Raw genomic sequence first — 12,284 nt, 5'->3', positions numbered from 1 at the left:
ACGAATCTGCTGAACCTTTTCTGAACTGAGTATAGTAGAGTTGTTAGATAATAATGTAAGTACAGACCTTTTGGGACTGTGGCTTCGAGACCCCGGCCGAACGTAGACTCGTTAGCAGATATATCCAGAGAAGGCAAACTATTCCCTGGTCGTTGAGAAATAAAATTCTGACAGAATCTGACAGAATCAACTGGCAATCAACGATTTTAAAGGCATTTAACAACCAAATAAATTAACAACATTACTGTTTCGTAATGTATAAAAGTCGTTTGTATCGAGGCTTCATCAATATTTAACGGGTTGTTTCGGGGCGCTCGTTTCGTTTGTCACAATCCGCCGCAGATATTCGTTCCATCATGCGGCCACATTCCAGCCCGCAGCCTTTCTTTCGCGCATATTGATGCAGTTTTTAAAAATTCGATTTCCAGCTTCGCTCCGATCCCGCTCCGCCCGAAGGAGAGGCCATCGTCCGAAAGGCTTTCTTGCTTGACGCGTCTTTCTTCTTAATGCGCGTTGCGGCGCACCTTCGGCCGCCAAGCAGCAAGAACATGGAAATTAACATTTTTTCACAGTGACACACGGTGGGTCTGACGGTCGGCCCCGCAAGGGGTCGTAAAGGAGGCCGAACGCATCTCCCCAACGAGACCTTCTTAACGGGGAACGGAAGAAGAAAAAAAACCCCAACCGACGAGGTACAAATGGAAAAGTCAAATAACTTAACACTTTGGTACAAGATTATCGAATTTGTTATTTATGTTTACCAGGGTGCTCCACCGGCTCGACGGCTCGACCCTCGGGGGGATCCTCGTCGTTTGCCGGCGAGCAGGATCCGCTCGTGGCACGTCCGCGGGTCACTAATTTGTCTTTCCTCTTATCGCGCGGCTCGTTGCGAGGCGAAAAAATCCCGTGACCGCTGCACCGAAGGCCCCGGTCGATCGATCGAACAACCATCGGAAGGTGCCAACAAGGAGAAGTCTTGACCACGAGAGGTGTTTGGGATGTTTTTTTTCGGGGAACGGACTCACTGACCGTTAATCTTCTCTCTCCGTCTCTCACCGGGCGCACTCGTCCGGGGCCGATAATTTACTAATTTCACGTTAGATTTACCATCAATCTGTGCGTGACGAATGCTGCGGGAAGGTGGGAAGCGGACCGGCCACTCGGCCCCGAAGAAGTCGGCGTTTCGTCGGGAAGCCGGGAAGGAGGTGATAAGTGATTTGTTAAATACACATTCGAACACGGAGCGGAGGCCAGCCGACCGATGCATCCGCACTGTCCGGTCTGTTGCTTCTCCCGAAAGGTTACAAGAGTCGGTCATAAAACGGGGACAGCGTGTCCTTCGTTAGGGTGGGAGCACACATGCTGCAGTGAATGAAGTTATTGGCAAAGTACTGTAAGTACAGTAACTTAAAATTATGAAACCAATTAAGCAAACCTTTCAAATAATATACTCATTAAAAATAAGTGCCTCAAAAGGACATAAAGTCAAAACAGCAACAAATCGGATCAGACAAATCGAGGCACTGACCATCGTCAAGTTGACTTTCTAATGGAAACGGAATTGCGGACACACCAAACGACGTAATTAAAGCTGCCGGCCCCCTGGCAGCAGCACCTACTAACGTTGTGTTCAAGTGTTCCGTGAAAGCGCTAACGTGCCGGACAGCCCTCTCCGAGGACGCTAATCCCCCCTCCGGAACTACCGAAAAGTAAAGCCACCAAATGGCCAGTCCGGACGGGGCACGGACAAGAAAGTTGCGAAAACACCCCAAAAGAAAACACTGACCACGCGGCGGCGGCGGCGGTGCGAGCGTTTGGGTAAATTAATTACGGTCCTCGTCGTCCGAGATCCTCTTTCCGGGACTTCCACGGAGAGTTGGTTATTATACGCGGATTACGGAATAATTATTACGGTCTTCGGGCGCGACCAACAACTGTTGCTGCTGCCGTTGGAAGCGCAAACTTCGTTACGGTCAACACTCCTCCGAGGCGGACACACCGCTCTCTCTCTCTCTCTGTTTGTTCTCCTCGGTCCGTTCCGAAGCCATTTGGTCAGCGGGCGGTGGATTCGCCCTTCCCAGGACTGGAGCGGGCACCATTGAACCGTGGCCGACACCCGATGGCCGATTACGCCCGTGTGTGCGTGGGGTGTACACACCTATTGGTCCCTATTGTTTGACTTTTCATACGGGGTTTCCAACAATTAGCTCCGGCTCCAGGTGAGTTAGGGATGCGCCCTGCTGCTGCTGTTGTTGACCGTCCGTTGGACATGTCAACGGTCAACGCCCAATTTGACGGGCACTGCGACAAACCCGGCAAAGCGGACTTTAATTGATGGTCTTCCCGTGTCCCAAGGAAGTCGCAAGGGACGCTTCGTGAGGCGCAACATCTTGCAAGCGGCGAAAGTAAATAAAGTTCGCTTCGCGGCGTGCTGAACTGACCTCTCTGTCGGAGATCCGTCCGGGGCAGATTAGGGCCACACCAATATTCCTGCACAGCATCGGCGGCCGGGCAGACGGAAATGGAAAATAACTTCAGCTCCGTCTGAATCCCTGTTTAAATCCCTCGCTTCGCTTCAGGCGGCCCCCCCGTAAACCCTGTAATTAAAAACAATAGTCCGCGGGAACACAGGACGGGAGCGCCGAGGTGTGATTCCCGAGGGTCTAGGGATTCCGAGGACCTGTGATCCTGTGGGCCGACGAAGTTTCTTAATTTCTGCTTCTCGCCTTACCGCGGTTTCAAATTGCTGCCCAACTTCTTCTGAGAAAGTTCCGTCCTTTTGGGGATGTCCGGCGCGAGTCAAAAGTCCATTCCCGGGGGGAACTCGGGATAATTACACGAATGTGGAACAAGTGAGCTAAGTAATTTGTTGTTGTTTAGTCGGAGACGTCCGAGTTCTCGGTCCTCTCGGTCGGTTGTTGTGGTTTTTGTGGTTTTCTCTTCGGACTAAGCCAACAGGAAAACCCCCGAGTCCGTCGGGACCGGGGACCGGTAAAGTGACTTGTAATTATCAGGAACTAGCCCGTCTTTATCGTCTTGCTGACGGCTTCCGATGTCTGACGGCGGACGATAAGCGCTGTTGCCGTCCGTTGCCGTTTGTTTTTTCCCCGGTTTTTGGGGACACTTTTTTCTTGTCTTTTCCCTTCCCTTCGGTACGATTAGGTGGGGAGGGACCGCTGGGCCATTGTGACTCGTGACCGCCTTCCGTAAGAAACTAATGCTATCGAGCGTGAAATTGTGGAGGGTTTTTTTATGATTGTTCTCTGGTTGGGGCCGCCGTTGTTTTGTTCGGGGCCTGGGCGTAAGTGGTAAAGTGGTTTCCGGTGTCGCTCTAATGGTCAGCCAGCCGAGGCCCCGGTGACATTGTCACGGTCCCAAATCGGTGGTCCGATGCCCCGGGTTTTGAATTGATGATGAATGCTGGCCCCCGCGAGCGAGGGAAATTATCACATTGAGTGGAGCTAATGAAGGCGAATTACGAGATAACCGTTTAGAATGTAAATTTGTGACCATCCGCACCGATAGAGATCCATTTGGAGATCCGACTTTAGGAACTCCGGAGTCTTTCGCTCCGAAACAGGATCCGGCATCTTTTCCCGGCAAGGTCATAACACATTTATTACACCATCACGTGCTCCTGGTTTTCGCACAATCAACAGCCTCATTGTTGCGCCCTGGTTCCGTGTCCCCCGGGGGCCATCCACGCACGCACGCACACCTCCGGGCGCAATCAACGGTCACACAGCTTCCTGGCGGTGCCGAGTGGCGGTGTCGATGTCGTGTCTGCACGTATCGAACCCTCCCCACCACCAGCGTGACAACGGCCACTAATGATTTCTGCCGACCAAACCCCCGACGTAATGAGTCCGCTCCCGCGGAGCTCCTGCACCCCTGCGCCCCGTCATAACTCCACGCCGGCCCGTTATGAGGCGAAACATGAAACGTGCAGAATTTACGCAATAAACTAATAGGATCAAGATAAAGGGCGCGGATACATTTGTTAACTCATTTTCACGCCCCTTTTGCTGCCCGAGGAAGACGGAACGAGGAACCGACGACGACCGGGACGGGCGGTTGATGAAGATCTCCCGGCACCGGGGAAAACATGACGCGCGTCGGGCGGCCACACGCCGCCACACGATGCTGCGATGGTCGGTCGGGTTTTTGGGGGGTGGTCCGCCCGGTCAGGCCCGCCGGGGTGTTGCCCGCCGGGGCCGCTCCGACTGGCAGCGCGAAAGGGTTGAGCCTGATGAGCCAGGATTAACCCGGTCCGGGGGTCGAGTCTACCGGTGTCTGTCGCTCATCAATCCATCATCACGTTGTTGCGGTATGTTTAACGCGCACTGCGGAGGAAGGGTTGCCGGTGGGATGGCCATAAAGTGACGATCTCGGCTAAACCGAAGGTGAAACAATGGTCACAGTTGGAGGACTTTAAACGCTGTTCCGAATCTCCGATCCGATAAGAATCCGATCACCTAGTAGAAAGTAACAGGAGAGCATATGGAGTTAAGCAATCTAACTTCTTTGTGTGATTGAATTCACTTTTGGACCTTTCTTTTGCACATTTTTGCCAACACTCCGTTCGTTCGGAACCCACCGTGAGCCGTCGAAATCAAAGTCAAGTGATGTAAATTGGAGACCGACCGACGATTGTGTGTCGGCAATTCCGGAAGCCAATCTCCGGAGTGCCCTTACGCCCCAGACGCAAATGACCTGTCCGATTATCCTTCGGCGGTGGAGTGGTGCGTCCTTACTGCCGCGGCCGGGTCCGGGAAAACTGCACTGTAATCGGACACCAGATTTACTCGAGGCCGCCGAGACTGAACGCTTCGCCAACTTCACCGACACCGGCTAGGGATCGGTAGTTACGATTAATTATATGTAAATAGGAATAGGGAACACTCGGAAGGAAGCCGGGCGCGGGCGGGTTGATGAATTGGAACGAACGGAGGTGGCCACGGTTGGCCTGCGCCCGAAAACCCGGCTGGGGATACCGTCGAGGGGATAACGAGATCGAGATAAAAATTCATTTCGATGAATTTCATTAAGGAAATGTTGCAATCCGTCTTCCGGTGCGTACGCGTGTTACGCCCTCCGTAGAGAAGAAAGTCCGTTCCGTTCCGTGGTGGGTCCACGGGCTGGGGTTGCAAAAATCATTAAACCGATCGGAAACCGTCGGGTCCCGCCTCCCGATGAAGAAATTTCGGTCCGATTTTCTCGGCTGATTGCACGGCCGGCCGAGGCCGGGTGTGGCCCATCGTGCCAATATTTTAATTAAAAATGAATTTATTATGCAGTCGCGAAGCAGTGCCGGGATGCGTTCCGGGAGTGACCGCGGGTGGGAGTGAAAATGACAAAAGAATCAAGTTTCCGAGAGTGCCACCCAAATTCTGGGCGCGATTTTTCTTTTGTTACGTGCCGGGGAAAAAGAAAACTTATTACATGGCCCCGTACAGTGGGTGCCTCCGGTTTGGCAAATGGCCAGGGAAAAATCCAGATCAATCAATCCGACACTTCAGAGGTTCGAGCGATGAGCCTTCGATCTATAGAATGGCTGGACTTGCAGTAGATGGTCCTTGAGGTCGCTGGAATCTACATTCCAATATTTGGTTTGTTTTAATTTAAATATTCCATTTAGCATGATTTAATATTCTGTCCGAAAGTGCGGCGAAAAGCGTGTCCTTCACTGTACAAATATGACGCACAATCTGCGGCCTCACTGTGGGCTTTCACGGTGGCTCGGTCGCTCTCTCTTTCTCCACGGGTAAACAACAAGTCCCCGGCCAGAACCGAGGACCACCAGGAAATCCGTGGCTAGCATAAAGAAAGCAGGGAGAGAAATGGATAGCAAAAAAATCCTTAGCTCCTACTTCTAGGGGGGTGAATCTTGAACGCGTGGAACTCGGTGCGAGGGTAAGGACGACTCGCATCCCGCGTAATCTCACCACACGGATGTCCTGTCGGCGCGTCGACCAGCCCAGAGCCAAGCCGGATTCACGGCCATTAAATGAGATGATTTGCGCTCGCCAGCGCGAAGGGCTCATGGGTTTTTTTTCGTTTGCTCTCTCCTGTTTTTGTATCTGGTAGCGCGTGTCCTTGTGGCCCCTGTAGGTGGATGGTACAATGGTTCACCAAACAACCCGCAAACAAACCATTCGATTCCTTGCCCGTAATTAAGCCATAGTTTGTTTGCCATCAACGTCTCGGCGTAGCTCCCCGAATCGGCTGCAGATGTCCCGAATCCCACCACGAAACCCGAACATCGGGAGGGGGCCATCGATCGCACCCGCTCGGGAACGAGACACACATGGTGGTGGCCAATGTTATTTAAATTGCACACCACCGACGACGACGACGACGACGGTGATGGTGGTGGTTGTGGCCACTATGTTAGTGCCACCACCAATAGTTCGCATTGTCGCCGGCAACGGCGGCTTTCGTGCGGAAGCCCAATAACTGGTCCCAGGGCCTACCGATAGACCCCCCCGGGCCCATAAATTACCGAAACGGAACTGCGGGCGGGTGGCGGAGGGCTTTCTTCGTCGCCGACACATACAACCCGCCACTCCTCCGACCCGGACCCGATCTTTTCACTTTGTTGTGCATCGCGTGTCAGTTTAAATTTCCAATCGATTTTGTGGCGACCCACCCCGGGGGAAGAGCGCGGGTTGCCACCAGAACTTCCCTTTGATGGCTTTGATACGATGACGACGAAAGTATGCGGCCAATATGGTTGATAGTTGACCGGCTCGGCGGCCGGTTGTTGATTGGCGCATAATTACGGTTCGATTGCGCTCGGCGCTCGGGTTGGAGAGTGTGATTTTTAATTTGTGCGCCGATCAGGAACCAATCGAAGCGATCGGCCGCGCGCCGATGTGTTTAATTTGAGGTATTTAGCGGACCCATTGCGCGTTCATTAGGCCATTTAGTCAGAGGGCAGAGTGATTATTATCACCGACCCGCACCGTAGGTCAGCGGGGACACGTGCAGCGTATTTAGTTCACATTTTGCTGACCGATTGATTGCAGCGTTCATTACGTTGAGAAGCTCATTGAGCTATTGTCGCTCATAGTCTCGAATAATTGGAATACTTTTTACGTAAATGTTTTCGTTTTTAGTATTAAGAAGAATCTCTTATGTCCTCAGAAATTCGATCAACCCTAGAAGAGCTTTTGATCGAAATTTCGACCACAACTTTATCTTTGGTTTCAACTCTTGGCTTCCGAACTCACATGTCTGTTCGATGATTTTAAGCACCGATTCCTTCAATCTGGTAATGCTTTTGGAGGGATCGCTTGAATTAAGCGATTGGCAAAGCATTGACGAATGATGATGAATCTTCGAAGCCAGCTTAATATTGCTTGCTGATTGAGCGATGATCTTCAAAGTTGGTTTCAAAACGGCTTCAAAGTTTGCCAACTAAGGCTCCAAAAAGAATGCGACTCAAAATAGGAGCTTATTCTAATATTGATTTCTCCTAGGGTTCTGCCATCAATTATGAAAGACAGTGGTTTTCGCCAGGGAAAAATGTCTTCTCGGAAAATGCCAATAAAAATCTCATGGCTACAGAAGATACACTTCCGTTCCGACGCCACAGATGGTGCCGATTCGGCGCCATGACACGGGAGCCCCCGGCGGGGGTTCCGTCGGTCATAATTTAATCTCACATTACACGAAGCTTCGCAGCACGAAAAGTGGATCGAAATCACCAATTTTTCTTCGTCCTTATGAGTGGGGTGTCCTCTTTCTCTCTCTCTCTCTCTCTCTCTGTCGCTCCGCTCCTGGGGGTGGAACCCACGTTACGGGCGGAGGGGACGGAAAAGATGTTCCACTCGGGAAAACTCTTCGGTCGGCGAAGAAAAAACCGGGACTCACACACCGAAAGGACGCAGGTGGTTTGCGGGAAGGACAAAAAATTGGCAAGAGGGTACCGAACACACACCGAATCCTTGGCCACGCGAATGACCTCACTTCGTTCCCCTCGCCAGGTCCAGGGCACTCACACTAACACGCCAGCAGCCAACGGAAATGCCAACCTTTTTTTTTACGTCCACCATTTACGAAGAAAGGGAGCATCCCTCGGTGGTGGCCGTTTGCATACAAAAAAAACCCCTCCGAAGCACTGCGTCAATCTGAAGAAGCGGCCACGTTTTTGGCCACGGCTTTGTTCGTCCGCTCCGCTGAGGGGTGATTTTTTTACACTCCACTCGACTGCTGAGGGGTGAACTAAGGCGATGGCCTCGGCAAAAAAACCCTGAGGGGTTCCGGCAAAAAACGGGCCTTGCGCTGAAATATCGGGGGCCTGCGCCGAACGCGAGACTACGGCACTCATCCGGCGTGCAGTTGCACTTTCGACGTAGCCCTTTCGTAGCCCTGGCTTCGGACCCCTCGTCCAACCCGACGAAACGGGGCCGGAAAATCGAACCACCGGGTTTTCGTCCCGGCGCGTTCGATCGATTTTCGGTGCGTTCGATGCGTGCCGTGTTTTTTTTATTCATTTTCCCGATTATGATTCCGGGTTCCGTGTGCCGAGAGAGCTACGCGAACAGATGCACGACGAAAGTTCGTCGGTTTAATAGTTTTACTTCGAACCCGGATCGAACGGCAATCGGGACCGAAAAGGGGTGCATAGGTAATCAGGCGGAACGTATGCTGCTTTTTATGGTGGCTGTGTGTAGGGACCGTAGGGACCCTGTTTGATTTGGATCCGCTGACGGGTCGGCACCGTCGGAGCGGGAGTGCGCAGGAACACATAATTACCGGGACCCGGGACGGCGTGTGCCCAGGCGCGGCTCGTGCCCTCGAATAATGCGCGAAACGCGAACGATGGGACACAATCATCGACACCCGGGACGGGCCGCCCGGGGTTCGTTGCGAGCGAATTGTTTTATCGGGAAGGATTCGGTGGAAGGAAAAAAACAGCTTACGGCCGCACACATGCCATTTCCGGTCGTGCGGAAAGCGAGAGAAATTCGGTAATGAATAGTTCTGAATATAGAAGTAGAATATTTAAACATTTGTTTGGAAATCGTTGCTACGATGAAAATGAAAAAACGGACTGATCCTGCCATCTATTGATCGCCGGTCGGTCAAGGCAGTTAACGAATCAGCTCTGACCACATAAAGGAACAGAAAAATCACAAAATCTACAATCGATAAATTTGGTAAATAATGGTTAACGTTTAAACAATCGCGGCTTCGTTTTTTGAATGTTTGCAACATGAATTCTTTTAGTTTTTAAAGCTTCGTTTGTTTCTTCAGCGAAATTCGTGTTTGGTACATTTATAGTGTTCTAAGCTCCCAGCTTCTGTTCCCAGGACACAAACCACTCATACACAAAAGAAGCTTTTGACTAAGAATGCAAGATTTTGAGAATGATGGCAGATAAGGTTGGTTTTATCTTTGGTTCAAGATATACGCTAATCAAACCACCAGCGGTTACAATTTTCGCGATTTTATCCTAAATTTGCTCGTTTATTATAATATTGCCGAATCAATTCTTGCCGATGAAAGATGAAAGTAGCGGTTAAACGGTCAGATCGATCAATTGTTCGTACGGCAGTGGTCGCGCGGATGACTAAGCAAAAGAACTTAGAGTTTCGTAAATAAATATAGCGTGCGTTCGATGTGAAAAATATCAGAACATGAATTTTTGCTTATTCTTAATCAATTTTAACATTCTCTGCAACAAATAAGCTAGAAAAGAGTTGCTCGCCGCAAAACCGTTAGCTTTGGCCGGTTTTTCCGCGACTAGTTTTGAAAGATTCCAATCGCTTGTTCACCGAGTCACCCTGTTTTGAACGCCAAAAATTAGCGTGCAAAAAGAACAGTCTATTTTGAAACACAGGGAAGCGATTTTCATTCTTGCTGGAAAGATTCTTTTAACGGAAAGGTAAGAAACTACTTTGGCGTTCTCGGTGGGTGGTTTATCGCCGGTACATCATAACCCTTTTCCATCGTACAGCTCGTGTATCTGGAGCTGCGCGGAGCGGAACAGCAGCATCTCCATTCCATGGCCTAGGGTGGGAGTGCAAGCCATTTCATCCGCTCCGGTGCAAGGAATCTACGTAATGCTGGACATAAATCTCGTATGGCCTGGCTTCTACCAAGGCCCCCCAGAGAACAACGGAAATGCGCATCTGGAAGATGAGGAGGGCGAAAATGACGAAGGCCACGAATCGGACGCTTCGGAGGCGGCCATGACAGAGATTTGGTTTTTGCCCAGCAGTAGTCAAATATTGGACGAATTTTGCGGTGCCATGCGCGAATGCCAGAGTCTGAATCCGGGTTCGGACGTCAGCGAAGACGAGGATTACATGGAAGCCGAGGTGGATGATTTGCCGGAAGTTGGCGAAATGCGAAACTTACAGCTGGACGGTCAGTATAGGATGCTTTGCTTGCGGTATGATGGAACCAAACCAACCTCTCTTACTTTCCAGACGACGATAAATTCGCGGAATGAATAAATAGTGAATGAATCGCGCATCTGAGATGTACATTATAAGTAAACTTAAGAAGTTAACGGAAGCGGATGAGAACGAAGAATTGAGGAAGGAAAAAGAATACACAAAAAAAGAATAAAAAAAGAATCATTTCCCTTAAAGGATATTTTATGTTCCATTCCGATTCAATCGAATTCGCATTGGGCAAACGATGAATTGGGCTCTCCGAAAATGCAATACGTTAATATTCATAAATTTTGCCAGATTTCTAGAACAGTAAACTTTTTTAACTGTTTGGAAAGAAAATGGAGGAATAAAAGGAAACAATGGCTAACGTGGCTATGGTATTTCTTCCTCGAGTTCCAGAAGCGCACCTATTTTTCACCAAACTCTGTCGCTGACTAATTCATGGCTCCTCTTTTTGTGCCAACCACAGACACAGCGAGAGTATCTGCGTTTCTGCGTCGAACCTTTGATTACAGTGCAATTTCTGGTCGTCTCGGCACGAAGCCTGCGCATCCGTTGCACGGACACAGACACACAGACTGGTGACTACCACGGCCAGAAGGATAGACTCCTGCTCCGTTTTTATTTTATTTGAAGCTCCAAAATAAGAATCTCCAGGAAAGGAGCACCTTTTTGGGTATAATTATGCCGTTTGCAAGGAAATTGAATTCTCTTTTGCAAACGTGCTCTCAAAAACCGTCGTCCCCGTCCGCGGGAGGGGACCGAGATCACGAACGTTATACACGCGGATGGCGAAGGCTCCGAAGGATTGTTCCCCGCGATCGGCCGTGGCCAGCGGGCGCCGAAGGATCGATACTGAGAGTGTCGCTGGGTCTCCGGGGCCGGTGCCGCTGTTCGGTCCTGGTCAGCCTCTGGAGGACGGGACTCGTTGCCGGGGGCCGCCGGCGTGAACCGGCGGGATACGGCAACGAGTCCGTCCGGCCCGTTCCGACGCAGAACCGTACAACCGTGGGTTCGAATCGAGAGTCAGCGTTTCCGGTGCAAGTGGCCGCGTCAATCAAGGTTCAGGCTCTTGGTGCGTTAGCGATTGTTAAGCTGGCGGCGGCCGGTGCATCACATACTTACATGAAACCCTCTCCCTCGTGCCCCCCCGCTGTGGAGGAATTCTGCATCAAACCACGAAGGAGGAGGAGTGAAGCGTAATTAAACTTTGGCCGTGGTAAAAGTAAATAAAAGGTAAATAAAGGTAAATAGCGGCATAGCCAAAGTAAATAGCGGCACTGCCAGCGCCATAGCTTTAAATAACGCTGCGAAAACCGCCTTTCGGAAAAGGTAAATAAACCAATCACAATCCTTTCGTGCACACTTCGGGCGCGAACGCGAAGGTAACCACCGAACCGAAGTCACCAAACCACTTCTCAACCATTTGCCTCGATGGAGCAGAGTCCGAATAACATTTGTCAAGCCACTGTTTAGTTTGCACGGTATTTTTTCCCATCACAAAGCAATGGTTAATGAGCACACGAAATTCTGATTTTTCCATTTTTTTCAATTTACAAAAGTTGATTGAATTGCTCACACTGTAACTTGGTAAATAATAGTCCGAATGTCATGAAACTTTGACAGATATCGTTTGAAGGTTGGTACTGTCTAAAAATCATAAGGATTCTGTATTTGTTTCGCCATCTATATGTCATCCTGCGAACTTATTGAGCGATGTGTTAGTTCGTGCACCGGCCACCGGTGCCCAGTGTGGCGCTGCTAGCCGGTTGGTTTTCTTCATTCCACTTTTCTCAGAAGTTTTTCTCATTTATTCTATAAAATAAACGAGAAACAATTTTTTTTATAAATTTCAAAACAAGAACAAGAATCACT

At 50.3% G+C, this 12,284-nt stretch overlaps 1 protein-coding gene across 1 annotated transcript in view; it reads left to right on the top strand.

Annotated features, from left to right (window-relative positions):
• LOC131205731 (methylosome subunit pICln-like) overlaps positions 1-10,462 on the top strand; it is an 88,855-nt gene extending 78,393 nt beyond the window's left edge. Inside the window, exons 2-4 of the mRNA XM_058197963.1 lie at positions 9,815-9,892; positions 9,965-10,377; positions 10,440-10,462. Coding sequence (XP_058053946.1) covers positions 9,815-9,892; positions 9,965-10,377; positions 10,440-10,462 — 514 coding nt within the window. The remainder of the gene's footprint in view (positions 1-9,814; positions 9,893-9,964; positions 10,378-10,439) is intronic.
• The last annotated feature ends 1,822 nt before the right edge of the window (positions 10,463-12,284 follow it).

This window comes from Anopheles bellator, chromosome 1, assembly GCF_943735745.2.
Source record: "Anopheles bellator chromosome 1, idAnoBellAS_SP24_06.2, whole genome shotgun sequence".
NCBI lineage: Eukaryota > Metazoa > Arthropoda > Insecta > Diptera > Culicidae > Anopheles > Anopheles bellator.
Note: the sequence above shows the minus strand (reverse complement) of the source record. Positions and strands in the feature narration are given on the sequence as shown.